Raw genomic sequence first — 19685 nt, forward strand, 5'->3', positions numbered from 1 at the left:
ATTAATAATTAAAGCATGCAACCTTGATGGAATGATTTTCCCTTAAAACTGATTGATTATTAAATTGCATGGTGGAATAATTTTAATTGTATTCTCTAATGTGTATGTAACTTCAATTATATATAAATCCCATCTAAATTACTTATAAATGTTTATTTCAATTGTTTGTTACTCCACTAAGCTTACTTATTTTAATTATTATTCGTAGAAAAACATGTTAGTTTAAAAGGGACATAATTACAAGACTCAGGGTCTGTTCACATTTACTGAACTAAGCTGAACTGAACTGATTGGAGCTGAACTGAACTGAACTGAGTTGAAATGAATATTTTATGAGAGAGGGAAATTAGGAGCTGAACTGAACTGAACTGAACTGATTGGAACTGAATTGAAATTAAGTAAATGTGAACATGCCCTCAATTCGATTTCAAATCTTCGATATATACTTGAGTTCACATGCCTCGATTAATGGCATTAGATGTTTAATTAATTAAGTTTTCCGATTAAAGTCCTATTCAATTATTCATAGCTTGAATTTTCTTTACTGTTGTACAGTAAAATTTTCTAATTGTGAGTAAAACTGTTGGCTTGAAAAATTGCAATAATATATAAAACACCTACTACTATCATTTATTTATTGCAAGGGCAGGATTGACGGGGACAAGGTTTCGGAGCATATTGACCAACTGGTTACCATCAAAGATTGAGACATATGTGCATGCTTTTACCTTATTTAACCAATTGATTTAGCCTTTTATGAAACACCAATTTATTTTCCAATTGCAATTGTAGAAATTTGATATAGACCTTAGATGTTGGTTTATACTACTTCATTCTTACATACAATGTAAATGAGATTACACAGAGAGTCATAATGCATTCATATGCACGAATATTAATAATTATAAAAAGAGCTATCGTGGATGAAATTTAATACAAGTATTGTATCCCTTGATTGTATAGTTCTATTTCTATATTATACGTACTAAGAATTTGGAAGAGGCCGAGAGGCAATGAATTTCCAAAGCTATAATATTGTAATAGTTAAAGTTGTCGTCAAATTATACATGTTACGACCGTTTATATTATCTAAGCGAGCACGATGTAACAATGTTACTTTTTAGATTTTATGTAATAAATGTGGCAAAATGCAAGGCAGATTTTGCTAATGTGTTTCTTCACCCGTCAAAAAAAAATGTGTTTCTTTAATTATTCTATTTGGCTATTCATATATTGAAAGAGAGGCTCTAACCCATATAGTTAAGCCATCTATCAAGCTTTTTCTGAGTATCTAGAATTAAACTTTGTAGTATAATTAACAGGTCAGTCTATCAATCAAACCATATAATTAATTGATAATGAACCGACTAAAACAAGACTTGGATCCATGATGTATCATCAATAAGTGAAATTTGTACTTGATTTACATTTGAGTATATATTTGACAATTTTTTTAATAAACAAACAAAAAAACAGATTAATGTCCAAAATATACAAGTGAACTGACTATATACAGACCGTAATAATTATCACGAAAATAACTACCAGAATTAGAATTTTCTGACAAAAACTTGCATTTTGAGACATTTATTATTTCATAAAATCATGAGCATATTCTCTAAAATAAGTAGTGTTACAGAACAATTTTCATGCATAATTTGGCTTCAAAAGGGAATATTATAAAGATAATATTTCACCGCCTTATTTTTGTATATTTATATTAATATAAAATAGAAATACATTACATTGATCACTAAAAATCTTACGTATACACAAATATTTCTCCCCTATAAATAGGGTTGTATATTGTTATGCATGCTAGTATGCTACATACATATTCCCTTCATTCCTCCAAATATATAAAAGCTCATCACACCAATAATATCCCGGCCTTCAATTTTCAAAATCTATCGATCACCCTCTCTAGCTCTAGAATTTTGATAGATACCATGGCAATCGAACTTAAAAGTCGTGTTTTCTTGTAGTGTTGGTCTCTCTTCTGTGTGGTAGAAAGAGAGCGAGCGAGGCGGCAGTGGTGAATGGAAGCTGACAGAAGATAGAGAGCACTAAGGATGATATACAGATTACATATGCTGTATCTCAACTCCTTTGTGCTCTCTATCTTCTGTCATCACCTTCAGCCCCTCCCTCTTTTTTTGTTATTTTATAATTATATACTTGTTCTGTTTATGTTGTGCTCTTTTTTAAATTAAAAAATAAAATTGTGGTGATGTTTTATTTGATTGTGTATGTTCTGATTTTAATGATGCAAAGTTGTTGACAGAAGATAGGGAGCACAGATGGGTGAAATGCCAACAAAGTTGCACCTCACTCCCTTTGTGCTCCCCATCTTCTGTCATCACCGTGCCTTTCTTTAAACTTGGGCTGCTACCTTGTTGTCGGATATCCTAAAATAGTATCGATATTGATGTATTAAGTGTATACGTACTTTGACTATAGGCTAGTGTAACGTATGTAACATGAAGTATTTTAATTTTTTGAGGTAGTTAGCATGCATGGACATATAGCTAGATAAACGACATAAGATGTAATTTGATTGGCAACATATTATTAGCTCTATATATATTCCTATTTATTGCATGCGTATCTCTACATACTGATTTTTTGTTGCTGAACTATACATACTGTAGTTAGCATAAAATTGTACCGTGATATGTTGGATTTGGTGGTATTGTTTATAGACAGGAATCATAATTTCTTTTTAAATTTCTTTAGATGTACCTAATAACAAAGTTTACATCAAAATTCAATATTTTGGAGTACTTTATTATATTCATTTTGGGACTAAGGCTTTGTTTGTTTGTTTGTTGTTGATGAAAGACTTCGTATTAATTAGCTTAGTACGTGAACAATGATGATGATGATCGATGGCACTAAAGGTAAGCTAGAAGAAATCATACATAGATGCAAAACTAGATAAATTGTTTAAATTTATTGGTCAAGATTTGCTGAAAAAGAAAGTAAGGATTTATATACTAATATAACATATGGGCTAGGACTGAACGAGAACTTCTCAACCAATACATAAGACGAGTCTTTAGTGATTGCAGCAAAAATTTGTACATACGAACAAATTGCGGTTAGTTGACAATTATTTTATACCAAAATACTTCTTTTGGTACTAGAATTAAGACTAAGTTTTATATATTACTCCGTAATCATTACTGACTCGCAATACTAGACACTATATATTGAATTCTTGCACACCTACTCGTAATTGTAACAGTTCAGTTTTTATGCTCTTTTCCTATGAAGATGTGCCAATATTAAGTAAAAATGTGCCAATGTTAAGTAAAAATGTGTCAATATTAATTGAGCGTGTGCCAAAATTAGTTTTCCCCACACCTTTGTACTCCATCCAAAATAATAGTCCCTTGGCGAGAGCAAGGCACGAGAGGTCATTCTAGTGTCTAAAACGAGCCGCTGCGTTACTATTCTTTTTAATATTCTTTAAATTAATTTGTAATTGTGAAATGCATTGTACTCTCATACAGTATTCATACTCCAGGCCATAAGGAAGACTTACTATTGGCCGGTGATTGTCTGCTCTTATAGATCAATAAGACATCAGTCAGTCGAAGTTTCATCATGGTACGAGTATAATATAAATTTAAATTTATCATAAAAGAGTACGACTTGTTTTCAGTCATTTCACATGCAACTTGGCAGAAATTGAAGTTGATATTATTTGTCCTCTGATCATGTGAAGAGTACTCTTACTGATTACTGAAGATGATGAGAACTTTCCTTATTAGTCAGCCAACCCACTTTCCATATCTAGCAAATATTATGTTGTACACACTTTCCATAGATGGACATTACACTATTATTAGTGCTAAAATAAAGTTCTACAATGCAAGTATATTGTACCCTGTAGGTACATACACATATATAACTATAATACTCCGTATTATTTTAATATAATCTGTTGTGCTCGTATATTAAAGTTTTCATCAACCGCAAATTAGAGTCACTACGTACTTACTCATTAATATTTGTAATATTTCCTCAATTCCTTAGCTCCATGGCTCTATATATACCCTATTAGTCTCTCAATAAAACCACACGGAGTTTTACTAAGAAAAATTCCCCTACAATCGTTGTAAATGTCAAGTGATATATAATACAAGGCCATCGTTTCTAACCAACTATAAAAAGTCCTAATTAATAACCCTTATGGAGTTGGCCTTGCCTAGTGAAGGTGCATATATAGCGTATCTTTATATCCATGTTGCCACATTGGTACTATGACGATCAAAATAAGTATCTTCTAATCAAACCTAGCTACAATCATGAAGGTAGCACTACTGTATACCAAGGACAACTTATGATTTTTATTTGTCATATAAAGAGTTATCTAGAGCAATAATCTAAAATCATATTATTCAAATTCTCGTAATACTTTTTTTAGCAGTTATATTTTATACATGTATTTATTTTTATTTGTAGTAGCGAATCTAATACATGTCAATTTATAATCATTTATAATTGCATGAAAACATAAATCTCAATAATTCACCCTATAGAGCTATAGGTAGCATGTCACGTCAATTCACCTAACATTAAAAAGATAGACCAACATGACTCAAAAACAACGGAAATTATCTTATAATTAGCATTGTATGTCATCTACTAGTCTTTGTATCTGCTAGTCCACAATTACAACTTTCTACCCCTCCACCTTTTGTCTTCCTTCTTTAGAGAAAAATGAGACCACAATATTCGTTGGTTAATTATTGTTTCTATAAGTGTATTTGTTACCAAAAAATAAGAGTTTTTGGTTTATTACAAGCTAGAAAAATACAAAGTACAACATCTCCATCAACTTCAGATAATGATCCACCACCACCTGAGCCTCCTCACTTGCCCGGCCCAATTCACCGTCCACCTATACCGGACAACTCACCACCACCAGGCCAAATTCACACCTTACCAACTACTGATGATGATGAGCCGCCTACTCGTGTAGACTCACTTGTTGTTCTTCCTAAATGAGCATCGTGCAAGCCGGTCACGTTGTCATTACATATTGAGGATGGTTTCGTACCACCATTACATATACTTTGTACTTGATTATGTAGTGGTAGTAGTAGTAGCAACAATTTGTAACTAATTAAATCATTATTGAAACAATAATGTTATGATACTTGTCTAGAATGTTTTTGATTATTAACAATTTTTAAATTTTCTCCTTATGTCAACAACATATTAACAAATTAAACAAATAAAAAGGCATGATATTAACAATTTCTTATAATTTTACTTGAAATCGTTTGTTACTTTATTAAATTAAAAGGATGCGTGAATAATTATAAGTTGCTTGGTGTACAATTGAAGAGATCTCCAACGACCCAACGTATAACTATTACTAAACTTGCTCGTGTTTCCTTCCTCAACAAATTTAAATTGTTAATGAGGTAATCTCAACTTTTGTCCTCGTACCTTTTGCCCATTGTCTTGGGTCCTAAGATAAAAATAAAAATAAATAAATAAAATAAAATAAAGTAAAAAAAATAATAATTTTTTTTTAAAAAAAAAAATTAAAAAAAAAAAGAAAAGAAAAGAAAAGAAAAAAAGACTAAGCTTAGGAAATATATAGGGATAGATGGGTATTTGACACTTAGGGAGCACCCAGCTCGTAATTTGGAGTAGAGGGCCTTGGTGGCTGGAACCATCCCATTCATGTCTTGATCCATCCCTCACTATCATAGCTTAATTGCCTTAGCTTGGCATTGTTGGCTTAACCTTGGTGCCTATGACAAGCCAAGACGCTACCCCAATCTAGATTATCTAGTAATATAAGTCATTCACTCATTTGAAAGTCACTAACTATCTGGTACACCAATACAACGTAAAATCATCAGTTATCTATGAAAAAGACTTGCATACTGCCATACTATACCCTGGATATGATGTATTGCACTATTGTTTGTTATATACACAAATACACAATAGTTGCCAACTTTGTAAAAGAGTGATTTTGAATTAACTATATAACTTAAGATGACTTAACATTTTGTATCATATGTTTTGTAACCCTCTTAAAATGTCTAGATTTTTCACAAGTCCCCGTCACATACCCCAAAAAAAAAACCTCAACTAGAGCTGTCAAAGAGCCGAAAACTACACTAATGGACGGTCAAAGAGAAAACACCAAACCATCAGTGTTATTACTAAGCATAGGTTCCCTAAATTGCCAAGATAAATTGACATTCTAGCTACCTAGTAATCAAGAAATATAATCAAAGATATTATTCACATGTTGCCATTTTACATATCTACCAGTCTATGTGTAAACAATGTGACTAACTTGATAGTCCACATTTTTTTTTCCTACCTAGAAGTCAGCAAAACATTAGACTGCCCATTTCGTCTATATAAATGAGGCCTCCACATTGAGCCACTTCTTAGCTAAGGCCCAATACATAACCTCTAAATAAAATCTCAAACTTTGGTCTACAAGAAAACAATCAATATGCCACATCCTGGGCAAGGCCACAGCCATGATCCACCAATGCCACCACCGCGACAGCCACCACCACCTGGACCTTCTGGCCCACCACCACCTATGCCGTTCTTTACAACACCACCACCACCAGGCCCTGTCCATCCTCCTTCACCTCGAGGCTCATTTTATCGTCCACCTCCACCAGGCCCACCAGGTCCTCCTCCTGGGCCACAACCACCTTTCGGCCCTCCTCCCGGTCCATAAGTTTGTGATAGTAGAAAATCGCGCTGTAATGGATAGTAATGTTTGTACTAGAGCATAAATAAATTCTGAGCTAGAATCACCATGATCTAGTGGCAGAAGGTAGTAGTAGCAGCACCTGTAGTATGTTACTATAGTTTATCTGTTTATATGACCTTATTGTACGTATAAATGGCTGATGATCAGTGATATGTTGAAAATTAAAAGTCATGGATTAATGTTAGATATATAGCTAGTATGTTTAATATGTGTGAATTCAATCCCTTTGCTAACTTGTCCTAGCTAGCTAGCAATTTTGATCTGGAGAAATTTGAAATCTAACCATACAATTATACAAACATATCTATTATATATTCAAACTTTGTACCAACATATCATTCATTTTTTATATCGTCATACCTCATTTTGTTGTATCAACTTTTTTTTAGGAATGTAATTCTTACTGCTTTGTCATATACTTGTCTTATTTGACATTTTTCTATAAAAAATTTTTTGTATCAAATGAAGCAAATATACTAGGACTAATTATAAATAAATTATAACTATGGAGCATGAAGAACTTGTTTTCTTGAATTTATTCTTAGCAAAATCACTTTAGAGCAAACCAAATAGTCATAACACATAAGACTAAACTTTTAGCTAGTGCTTACTTTTTACTAAACATTGTTAGTTGTTTCTACATTTTAAACCATGTGTTCTGAAGTTAAAATCATGTGATCTGAATTTTTAATCATATGTTCTAAATTTTTACTCACATGTTCTAAATATTTACTCACATGTTCTAAATTTTAGATCAGTTCTCATATAAGTATGTTTTCTCATATATGGGCCTAATCTCACCGGATCCCTCCCTATATATATATAAAACATATTTAATAATACACTTTGAAAAATTCTAACATATTACAACGGAATATTTTTTTTTTTTATATATATATATAGTTTAAAGGACAACAAGACTTAGTCAAACCTAATACACTTGATTAAATTAGATAATATCATTTAAATTAAATGAGAACACCTTAATTCATACGAAGTATTACGCATAGAAATGAAAAAGTTAGTCAACAAACTTAATTTTTGGTGGGGTAAACAAAAATGGAAGACATGTTACTTGTTTTTTTTTTTTTTTTTTGACAATATGTTACTCCGTACTTGTTAGATATCTGATATCCCAATAAATAAAAGGTAGTACTAGTGATTCATGTGGTAGCTTGCATAGAAAATGTGTGAACCACATGGATATTTGCCAAGAAAAATTGGACACGCCCTCAACAACTTATAGCCCCCACTTTTATTCAATTTGTAATCCAAAAATATTAACATTGAAAGCTACTTCACCGACCTTATTAACATCAAACTATTAGACATTAGTTTCTTAACCTCATAAACAACCTCCTTTATGGCTTTATTTTTCTAAATAAACCAATTTCTTCATATCATCCTTTTTTCCACATACACTCTACCAAAGCATCAAACTTCAACCTTTGTTTCATACAACCACCAATCCACCATTATGGCCTATAGAGGTCCTTATCCCTCAGGACCATCCCCACCTGATCCTTACGGCCCGCCACCGCCACAACCACCGATGTATGGTCCGCCACGGCCCGAATATGGGCCTGGCCCACCACCACCGCCTCGGCCTAACTACTATGCTCCCCAACCTCATCATGGGCCACCAGGCCCACCTTCACCTCCTTATCACTCACATCATCAACCCCATCATCGTCCTGGTCCTGGCGGGCCAGGACCAGGCCCGGCTCCACCACCCTACATGGACCGGGATCCTTACGGCCCATCACCGCCGTATATGGACCGTGATCCTTATGGTCCTCCTCCACCTCCCTACATGGACCGTGATCCTTATAGTCCTCCACCACCATACATGGACCGTGATCCATACGGTCCACCTACTCCTTGGCCTCGCCCGGGTGCAGCACCACCGCCACCGCCTCGGCCTTATTAAATGGAGCAAGCCAGCTCAAGATGATCATGATCCTACTTCAGAGTGAAATGGATTATGGATAGACGTCTCTTTTGATCTTCCTTCTTTATTCTATAAATAAGATTTTGTGTATGCTAGAGTTATTAAGTAAATTGATATTAGTATATCTTATTGTATCGGTATGTTCTTTAAGGAAGATCTATGAAAATCAAGCTGAGCTATGTTCAATGTTTGTTCAGATTTTTTTATGTACAAAAATAATTTATGCGAAATTATTTTGATTAAAGCTTATCTTTAGTTTGGAATTCACAGATTTGGTCAATCGTGACATATTCGGTAAGACCAAAAAAAAACGAATTCCGTTGCCGGGACTTGAACCCGGGTCTCTCGGGTGAGAGCCGAGTATCCTGACCAACTATACTACAACGGATCTTATTAATACTGAAGAAAGAAATTTAAATTATACTTGAATATAAATTGGTAGTAGTAAAGATATTTCCAATTTAGAAAAAGGGTTTTTTTTTTATCCAAAAAATATTCTCAAATCTTGGTTCAAAAAAAAAAAAATATTCTCAAATCGAATCTATAATTTAATTACCCTTTAACCATTCTAATGACTTTCGAGCCTGGAACTTTTTCCCAGAATTCATAGGATGTTAATGCTCTTTCTTTTTTTTTATTTTTTTTTTTGTAAAAGAAATATGCTTAAATACTAAGGCGGAAGTTGTAAATAACATATGGAAATTTAAAATTATGAAGGAAAAAAATACACTTAGTCTAATAGAGTAATAGGATAAATACAAATATCTGCTTTACACATCCTATATTTATCAGCAGCTTGAATAATATACATCCCAACCTCAATTCATAGGAAAAATGACACAAATTTATACTACTTATAACAGGTTATTTCAACAAATAAAGCTTAGTGATATGCATCACTTTAGAAAAGTTCGAAACGGCAGTAGATGCTCAAGGTGCGCTCCACACTGTAAACTCACATACTTACACTTAACAAGAGGTTATGAATTCCTGTTATATGACATGTTCATACCTCAGTTCTTGTGTTGCATCCGTCCACTTTCTGAGCCAGCATAAGGATCGATTATGACGTTTATTACAGCAGGCTTTTTTGCTGTGAAAGACTCATCCAAGGCTGACTTCAGTTCAGCAGGATTCTTGACGAGATAACCTTTTCCACCAAAAGCTTCAATTAGAACATGGTATTTTGCTTCTGGGACAAAAGAAGTTGGGGCAGGGTCGTCTTTATGAGGGCCTGTGAGCTCTTCAGGACTTCTTCGGTCACCACCGTAAACACCATTGTTGTTGAAGACTATAACTATAACAGGCAACTGATATCGAACTACAGTCTGCAGAAAGGTTAAGATAAGAAATAAGATGACAGTGAAAGTCACACAATTATGTTCTACAGGAAATCACTTGGCCTAAACAATTCACAAATTATGTTGAAACACTAATTGTATTAAAAATTCACAAATTATGTTGAAATATAATATGTACTTCGTACAAATTTTTAGGAAATGAATGGGTATAAGGTATACCGCATCAGATGATGAAAAAATTGAGAATGCAGGCCATTTAACAGTAACATGTTGATCTTGTATTAACTCTGCTGTGCATGACTTGTTTTGTTCTATTTATATCATAATTTAACATGATAAGTAGGTGGCTTATGCATGGACAATGTTTATACTTTACACATCAACATCACCTAATGGCTTAAGCTTTCAATTATGCACACAGGTCAGCAGTGGTGATCACAAAAAATATTAAATGGTCCTTTCCAGCTACTCCTTGATTCAAGATTTAACAACTGAATTACTTTCACAGCATACAAAATTAATGAACCATTATAAACAAAGGCCTTAATCTCTTTACATTAAGTTTACATAGTTTTTGATTAGTTCAAAGAAGGTTACAAGTCTTACGACTCACAAATCTATAGAAGTTCAGATAATATAAGATGAAGTATTTCAGACAAAGTAAAAAGAACCTTTGTTTATTGGACCATGATCCTAAAATCAATAAATAGTTATTTTATTTGCTCTATTAGAAATAAAGAGCTACAATTAGAAAAGCAGATGCCAAACTGAGAGTATAGTAAAGCAGCTACAACACTTGTTGTAAAGTAGTAGACTAATCAATGCCTTTTTTCCGATTCAAGGGTATGGCTTATAAACTTATAAGGCTGGGAGCTTTTCACCCTTCACAAAACCCGCCACAGGGAGCAACCTCATGAATGCTGTTAGCATCTGGGGGTGTGTATGACTGTCACAAATCTAACTTATCATAATTCATTTGAAAAAACAACTGATGGTGTATAAAGAGCTAAACCGATACTAAGTAAAACATTAGATACAATTATGTCACAGAGGCACAGAACAACGATCATCTTCTACAGCACATTATAGTAGCAACCAACAAGCAGGCTCTTTGAATGTACACTATTTTAAGGAAAAAGTGTATCTGCCCACATGATAGTTCTCCGATTGGACACAGGGATCAGATGAATCCAACTTGCACATATAAAAGACAGTAGAGCAAAAATATAAGGAAAGAATTTCACCTTACACTTATCAGTAAACATTGCAAACCAGCAAAGAAAACCTATGTGAACGTATGAAAATAATCCAAAACCCATTGAGATTTTAATTGATACTGGTGCTCTCAGAGCATCTTTGCTGATTTACAGACTTAAGACTTGCATGCTCTCGTTAGCAAATGTTTGATCCATCATAAATAAGAAAGTTAAGCATCTCTGCAATCTACTCTTGACCGTTAACACTAGACCACTAGTGCAAAAAAAAAGAGAGAAGAATCATCTACCAGATGTCCAGATGACAGTGTTTTTACAGACGGAAAACAAAATCCCCCCAATACAATACAATAGCTTTGGTGATCATCATGTGAAGAGGCTAGATGATTTGAAATTTGTTGTGCACCAAAGTATGGAAAGGGTAACCAAATAAATAAAAGAAAGAAATTCATTGCAAATCTCTCCATTGGCAGATTTGATTAGGAAGAACTCAATTGGAGACAAACAGCAGGCAAGAAATGGAAACACAAGAAGTGTACACTATGGAAGTAAGAGATCAGTGTCAAACCTATCATTCCAAAACACAATTCACTTCAAAGTTCAAAACTCCGAGCTTCTTAAAAAGTTTAACTTCAATCTTCCCAATCACAGCCTAATTGATTTCTAATTCACTAGATAGAGTGAACCAAAATCCACACAAGATGCTAATGGCTCTCTGTCTTTGTCAAATCCCTAACAAAGGCTATGGCAATCCAATCCTTTTACTAATGAAAATGGAAATTTATAGCATGATCTCAAGTATCAAAGCTACATTAGTATCATTTTAACAGAATCATATTGCACTATAAAAAATGATGATAATCACATAATAAATTGCATTGCATCCAAAGATAAACAAATACCACATGATCATAATGTACCATAACATATAAAAAGGCAAATGGCCATACCTCTACTTCCATAGCACTAAACCCAAAACCAGAATCTCCTTCAACAGCAACAACCAAGCGATCAGGGCAGGCCACAGCAGCTGCAATACAGTAACCTAAACCAACTCCCATGGTTCCCCAAGTACCGGCATCCAACCTCGTCCTAGGCTCCGTCTGAAGCAACACAGCACGCCCAACATCCATTGTATTAGCCCCTTCAGACACCAATACAGGTGCAGGACTCCCAACTCCAATAATAGCATCCCTAATAATCCTCAAAGGAGTGAAAAAATTAAAGGGCACAACATCCTTAGCCAACTGAACCTCCATCCTAGACACATTATCCTTAGCCTTCTTCGAAATCGCCTCGACCCAAGGATGATTCCTCCCTAAACAAAAGGGATCATCCTTGATCACCTTATTAATCAAACCAACAACCTTCTTAGCATCCCCAACTAACCCTACATAAGGCTTCCTAAGCTCAATTTCCTCCTTACAAACATCAACCAATATAAACTTAACATCCTTAGACCATTTTGGGGGCTCCCCAAAATGAAGCAACCAATTTAGCCTTGCCCCAACAACAAGAGCAACATCACATTGTCCAATTGCAAGCGACCTCGCCGCGGTTGCGGCCAATTCATGATTGTCTGAGATCAAACCCTTCCCCATGGGAGTGGGCAAGAAGGGCATCCCAGTATTATCAACCAACTTCCTCAATTCATCCTCGGCCCTCGAAAACGCGGCCCCTTTTCCGAACACAATCAACGGCCTTTGCGCGCTCCTCAGCGCAGCCACCGCCTTCTCAACATCAGAAATGGCCGTCAAATTCGACGAATCCGATGATTCTTGTTCCTTTTTCACTTGTTCATCCGCTTTCGCAATGAGATCCTCTGCCTCAGCCTCCGACACAGTCTGATGAAGAACATCCGTGGGCAAGTCCAGGTAACACCCACCAGGCCGACCCGAAACAGCCCGGCTCAGAACCCGGAGAACTGCGCTCGGAACTTCGGAAATGGAAGTGGGTTTTACGGACAATTTCGAAAAGGGTTCAACGGTTGAGATTTGATCAAGCTCTTGGAAATCTCCTTTACCAGAATCACGTTGATCGGAGGATCCCGAGATGAGGACCATGGGCCAGGTGTTAATGGCGGCGTTGGAGAGCCCGGCAAGCCCATGAACGCAACCCGGCCCGGAAACGGTGAGGAGAATTCCGGGTTTTCCGGTGAGGTAACCGTAGGAGGAGGCGGCGTAACCGGCGGATTGTTCGTTGTGGAAGGCGATGAAGCGGATACCTTGGGAAACTGCGCGGGTTGCGACGGAGGTGACGGGGATTCCGACGACGCCGAACATGTGGGTGACGCCGGAATGAGCGAGGGTTTTGGCGACGAGAGTGTTGCCGTCGATTTCCGCCATTGAAGAAGGTTGGTGAGGTGTGGTGGTGAGTAGGATAGTGGATAAAGACGTGGAGTGTGGAGTGTGGAGTGTGAAGTGTGGATGAATGGAAGAAATTAGGGGGAATTCAGAAAATTTGGGGTTTATATATGAGTTTGTTTTTGTGGTACGCGGTTTATGAGGTTATTGTAGATTTGTAGAGTGAAGTGAATGTTTAATTTTTCTTATGTTCATACAATCATACATGATTACATGAACATGTAGTAATCTACAAGTAATTGCAATTGAGGGTGACAATTTTCCGATAATTGATTTATACAGGGGCATTTGGTACGATGAATAGAATAAGGATGGGGAATTGGTCAGTGGGATAAGGATAAATAATTGTAATACCATATAGTATGTACTCTATGTAAAAAATAAATTTATAAAAATTTGAGATAAGTGATAATATCATTTTATTACTTTTACTAATTTCTTTCTTGTGTTCTTATACTTCCAATTTCAATATTTCATTGTGTATTGTGTCAAAAAAAAATTTCAATATTTCATTAAGGTTGAGTTAATCTCATTATACCTATGCTCTATCCCTATTCATTATATGGAGTACCACCTCTAACTCTCTAAGGTATAGAAATGGAAAGATAAGGTATAAAGAGGTGTTTTATCTCTATGGAGTCAAGTCACTCAATCATCATCCCCCTAAACTAACACTACATGTCTTCTATCCCTAACATTTTATCCTTATCCCTTTCTTTTTATCTCCAAATAAACACCCTATATGTGGAAATTTACCATGCATATGATCTAATAATCAGAATATTCGCTCTTTCTTATTATAACTCAGCAATTGAATATCCTTACATTTATTAAGTTATTATTATCGAATCGAACAATCAATTCAATAACAATTAATCAAGGACATTGTAAGATTGTTTTGCTATACATCTATGTATTTGACTATAAGATACCCCCCTCTTGCACATTATATGTATAAACACATTTTTATTTGACTATCTTTTTGTAATTCATACATGAAAAAAACACACAAATGTAAACATTTAACTCTTTATTGTTTTTTCTACTTCTACATAATTAAAGTTAAATGAAGTACATGGTCAATAAAGAGTGATACTCAAATGACAAGTTATGTCATTGACATTTATTACTCGTCTAAGTGGTTCCTTCTTTATGGGTGAGGAGTGGAAATTATGAAGACAAAGTTGGCCTAAAAAAAGTTGAGATTAGGTGAACGGCACGCGAAGGAATTGAATGGGAGAAAGCGAAGTTGAAGTTGATAACACCATCCTCAAATCTTGGTAATTTGGTGATCATTTGATTACTACTTTGTCGAAACTTGTAATGGAAACATAATAGACTTAACTTATTCTAATGGAAATTTGCATGCAACATTACTTCTTGAAGCAACAACTAATTGGGACAATATAAAGAATTAATGTACGAAATTAAGGTTGTTTGTATGTTTGACAACTTTTACACAATAATTGCATGATTGGTAATATTAATTAAATCCAATCAATATTAATGACAAGATGTATGTGAAGCATAAAGAATGATAATCCTTTATAATGATCAAACTAGTGAGTAGCTCGAACGTTGTTCCGGAATACTACTTTTGTAGTTGTGCAAGTGCTAATTTTTAAGAGCATTTAATAGTGTGTATGTAATATGTATATTCAATAGTTTTATTGTATAATATTATTTAGTGTGCAACATTAAAGCATAATTGACCATTAGCCTAGATGGTTAAACAACAATAATTCTTCAATGAGGTTAAGGGTTCGAACCTTCTCATCTATATATTTTTTTTGAACTTGTGAAAATAAGGTGAGCAGAACAAACCCTTGTTATATTAGTATAGATAGATTAGTCAAAACAAAGTCATTATTTAGTGATAGTACAATTTTTTATGTGTGTGACATTTTGTGTTACTTAAATCAATTTGTGCATTCATTTTTTTCTAGACAATAAAGACAATTTTACAAATTCTTAAATGAACCTGGTTCACACTAATTTATTGTGAACCACTAACATTAGAGAAACTATGATTGTTTTATTAATTAAAAAAAAAAGTCACTATAATAAAATGAAGGTTACCATGTTGAAAATAAAAGTCATTTTGGTAATATATAGGCTATAAGAGGTTAATTTTTTTAATGAAATATTTTATAAGGTCAATATTAATAATAAAGGTCACTATGTTAAAATTAAGGTCATAACGTCGTACTTCAAGTTCACAATAGTATTAAACGTTATACAACTTATAATAAAGGTTACTATGTTAAAAATAAGGTTACTATGTTAAAAATAACGGGTCACTATGTTCAATATAATGTCAGTTGCGTGTGTATAAACCTCGGGTCCACAATAATATTATTGTGAACCAGGTCCACGCAAGTATTTCTGAGACAACTTAATGCTCCGTATTAGATAATAGACTCTTTATTAAGGTTAGTAGTTAGTAAGGAACAAAAATATTTGGTGAATTGGTGATCCATAAACGCCAAAATCCATAGTCTAACTAACAGTTAAAACTTAAAAGTGGTAATCAACATAATTATGTCCCTCAGCTCATATTTGAGTCTTACCAAGACGGCCGGATTATAAGCAAAATCATTCAAGTTCACCACCAACAAATAAATTATCAAATCAAATCAGGCTAAATGATTTCCCATACAAATTAATTTAGCCAAGTTTACAAACAACCCAAATTTTCTTCACCAATTTAGAATCATAAACCCGGAAAAGTGTTTACCCGTCAATTCATCATACGGGTGACCCGAATAAATCTAACCCGACCCGACATTCCTGACTAGCTAGCTGTCTTCTCTTCCCCCAAAATCTCACATAAACCCTACACATTTCTTCTTCATCCTTCTCTCTTTCTTTGCATTTCAATTGTTCAACAAAATTTTTTTAAAAAATAAAATAAAAATCTAAAATAATGATAAAGAGAAGATTTTACAGAGCAGACCGCGGCGACAACGACAAGGACGACGCTTCATCGGATTCTTCATCGGATTCCGAGGTTGAAGTTCGGAGCTCCGATGAATCAGAAGAAGATGAACCAACAAACCATGAAAATGAACCCGATTCCAACGTTGATGCTGATAATGACGACGACAATGAAGATGATGAAGATGATAATGTTCCATCTCCTTCGAAACTTCAACACCCTTCTTCCTCTTCTTCTGGTTCTCTCTCTTTCTTTCTGGGGTTCTTTGAATTTGAATTTTGAATTTTTGTTTAATTTGTAATTGGGTTTTGTTTATTGGTTTTGATTTGTAATGGGTTTTTGTTTATTGGGTTTAATTTTGTAGGGTATGAGAGTGAAGATAGTTCTGCTAATGAAATTGATGCTGAATCAGGAGGAGGTAATTTACACTGTTCTTCTTTTTGTAAATTTAATAAAAATAGGATTGATTGATAATGTGATTGATATTGATGGAAACTAGAAAGTTTGGATTTTGATTTAGTTCTGATATGCTTGATTGTTATGAGTTTAGTTGATTGATTAGTAAGCTAAATGGTTTTCCTGTTAATTTTCATATTTACATGGGTACTGCCAAATTCATTAGCTAAGTTATAAGTTAGTATTAATTAGATGATTAGGCATTGTTTTTGGCATAATCGAAATAATCAAAAGCAAAGTAAAGGAGAAAGAGAAAGAAGGCTTCTTGCATTATGTTGGATTACTGTTGTGTGGTTTAATACTATTTAGGTAAGAATAAGCTATAGGAGTATGAGAGGCTGAACTTCATTGGTGAGAGTTTGATAGTGGATTTTTAGGGATGATCTTGACCATTTGCTTTGATATGATAGTGCTTAATTTTTGTGCGGGTGCCTTGTAGAAGGTGGCATTATCCTTGTAGAAAGATGATCTTGACCATTTCCCTGGTTACGCCACTTATGTATTATAGCTTGGTTAGGAATATAGATGATCACAATGAGTAGAAGTATTGTATGCCTTCATTGGGAGTAATATGGGGTATGATTGCAACTTGCATTATCCTTGTAGAAAGATGATCTTGACCATTTCCCTAGTTACGCCACTTATGTATTATAGCTTGGTTAGGAATATAGATGATCACAATGAGTAGAAGTATTGTAATGCCTTCATCGGGAGTAATATGGGATTTTTAGGGATGATTGCAACTTGTAGGCCAAGCTTATGTGAAATGACAGGGAGGATTCACTATGGATGAAAAAGTTTGACTATTAACTTATGGCTTCTTAGACAGTAAATTGTTGTATCCATGAGTATTCATTTTGGGAAAAAGGTGAAAGATGGCTAGGTTTATTCATCTATCAACTGCAATTATTATTTATGCGAGAAACATAACTGGCAGACATACTCTTTGATTTGAGTGAATTGCTTACAAATTCCTGTTTTTCCCTGTATGTCTAGCGGATATTGATTTTACAAGGCTTGAGATTTTCGAACCGTTTTGCTCAAATTAAAAAAGGTGTCGATACACAAGCAAACACAAAAAAAAAAAAAAAAAAAATTCAAATAATGGGTTTCGAGTCCATACCATAAAAGTAAAAAAAAAAAAAAATAAATAAAATAAAATAAAAAAATTAGACAGGTGAAGAAAGTAATGTAGCTCCAATCCACACCCAGGGTTTCTCGTTCTCATACCAAAAGGGTTTTGATTCATTGCCTCTCCCGAGGATTATTCCATGCTTGACAGATGTTGTACGTAAGAAGGGGTAAAACATAGTTTTACAAATGCTGCTCTTTTATGTCCATCATCTGGATAGTCTTGTCTGATCATGAATCAGTAGTTCAGTAATATTAAAGAAAGTATTCAAATTGTTAAGGAATTCTGAAAATTGGCAGGTTTACTTGCAAATGATGATGACAGTGGATCTGAGAAAGATGGTGACCAACTTAAGGAGAGCCTCTTATCTAACAAAGAGAGTGGTGAATTAATAGAGACACAGACTGAAGATCAATCAGCTGTGGATGATCTTCCAAGATGTGTTTTGAAAAGCAAATCGGTATTTAAGTGCAGGCTTTGTCCGAAAATTGTCTGTCTGAACGAAGAGAGTTTAAAAACTCACCTCAAATCCAAGGTTTGACATTCGACCTGAAAGATTCATAATGCTTTTTATCTGAAATATTGCTCTATTACACTCACTCTTTACTTCATTCAGAGACATTCAAGATCAGAGAAGTTACTGAATGGAGGAAGGTTAAGGCGTTATCTAAATAGTGACGGGGAAGAAGAAGTAATATCTGACGATGATTGTGAAACTCATGCTGAAAGACATGCAAGGATTATTGCCCTGGCACAGGTTTGTCAATTCTCTGTTGGCAGAATTGCAATATCTCCCCCCATCCCTTACAACATCAAAGCCTTAGTCCCAAAATGATTTTGGGTCGGCTAAGATGAATCGTCTTAAGGAATTGTACGGTATAAAGAAACGAAAATAACAAAATTATCATTTGAAAGAGTTTGAAAATCGTAAGATATCCCCCCCCCCCTCCCTCCAAATCCCCCGCCCGGAAAAAAGAGAAACAAATTTTGCTCAGTTTGGTTCAATATTCGATAGTCTTTTCCTTTGGGCTTTGAGACATGGCAATAGTATCCTCATGAATTTCTTCACTTGTCATTTTAGGACACATCAATGAAGAAAAGCAAAGGGCGGCAACGACAAAGGCACCGGTTAAAAAGAAAGGTGAATAGGTCTCATATGTTTTACAATGAGCTTTATATATACATGTGTGCGCTGTCAGATTTTAAAGCATTGCTTTGTTCAAACTGCAGAAGAATTCCTCAACAGTACCAGGCTCTGGACAACAGAAGGAGAACCGTGCTAAGAGGAGAAGAAAAAATGCAGATTGATCCGAGTCTGTTTCATACTTGGAGAGACAGTGTTGTTACATACACTCATAGCAATTTGTCATAGCAATTTGTTATAGCTTGTAAACTGTTGTGATACCGGATACTGTTTTTGTCATCCAACCTATACATTCCAAACACCTAGTCTTTTTACTCTTTTATTCATACCTTGATTCTTGATGTTATTGATTGCGTTCAACATTTGCGGGTGGAGTGTTGGCAAGATTTTGTTAGTAAAAATTGATTCATGTCAATA

At 34.6% G+C, this 19685-nt stretch overlaps 2 protein-coding genes and 1 non-coding gene across 3 annotated transcripts; 1 reads left to right on the forward strand and 2 right to left on the reverse strand.

Moving 5' to 3' along the window:
- Positions 1 to 9035: 9035 nt before the first annotated feature.
- TRNAE-CUC (transfer RNA glutamic acid (anticodon CUC)) lies at positions 9036 to 9108 on the reverse strand. Its single transcript has one exon. It is a non-coding gene; the product is annotated as a tRNA-Glu (tRNA).
- A 294-nt stretch (positions 9109 to 9402) lies between these two features.
- On the reverse strand, positions 9403 to 13671 carry LOC145595298 (2-hydroxyacyl-CoA lyase-like). Its single transcript, XM_081651685.1, has 2 exons — positions 12186 to 13671; positions 9403 to 10048 (listed from the first exon to the last, which is right to left on the reverse strand). Exons 1-2 carry the CDS (start codon positions 13578 to 13580, stop codon positions 9734 to 9736), a joined length of 1710 nt encoding a protein of 569 aa, XP_081507811.1. The 5' UTR covers positions 13581 to 13671; the 3' UTR covers positions 9403 to 9733.
- Positions 13672 to 16484: 2813 nt separating this feature from the next.
- LOC145595283 (uncharacterized) lies at positions 16485 to 19614 on the forward strand. Its single transcript, XM_081651668.1, has 6 exons — positions 16485 to 16774; positions 16901 to 16954; positions 18424 to 18659; positions 18741 to 18881; positions 19206 to 19265; positions 19355 to 19614. Exons 1-6 carry the CDS (start codon positions 16525 to 16527, stop codon positions 19430 to 19432), a joined length of 819 nt encoding a protein of 272 aa, XP_081507794.1. The 5' UTR covers positions 16485 to 16524; the 3' UTR covers positions 19433 to 19614.
- The last annotated feature ends 71 nt before the right edge of the window (positions 19615 to 19685 follow it).

The sequence above is a fragment of the Chenopodium album genome, chromosome 19 (genome assembly GCF_948465745.1).
Source record: "Chenopodium album chromosome 19, dcCheAlbu1.1, whole genome shotgun sequence".
In the NCBI taxonomy this organism is placed as follows: domain Eukaryota; kingdom Viridiplantae; phylum Streptophyta; class Magnoliopsida; order Caryophyllales; family Amaranthaceae; genus Chenopodium; species Chenopodium album.

Coding starts and splice junctions, on each gene's coding strand:
- LOC145595298 (XM_081651685.1), bottom strand. CDS start 13,580: ATGGCGGAAATCGACGGCAACACTCTCGTCGCCAAAACCCTCGCTCAT. Junction 10,049..12,185: donor TTAGTGCTATGGAAGTAGAG/GTATGGCCATTT, acceptor ACCTTTCTGCAG/ACTGTAGTTCGATATCAGTT.
- LOC145595283 (XM_081651668.1), top strand. CDS start 16,525: ATGATAAAGAGAAGATTTTACAGAGCAGACCGCGGCGACAACGACAAG. Junction 16,955..18,423: donor TGATGCTGAATCAGGAGGAG/GTAATTTACACT, acceptor GAAAATTGGCAG/GTTTACTTGCAAATGATGAT. Junction 18,660..18,740: donor AAACTCACCTCAAATCCAAG/GTTTGACATTCG, acceptor TACTTCATTCAG/AGACATTCAAGATCAGAGAA.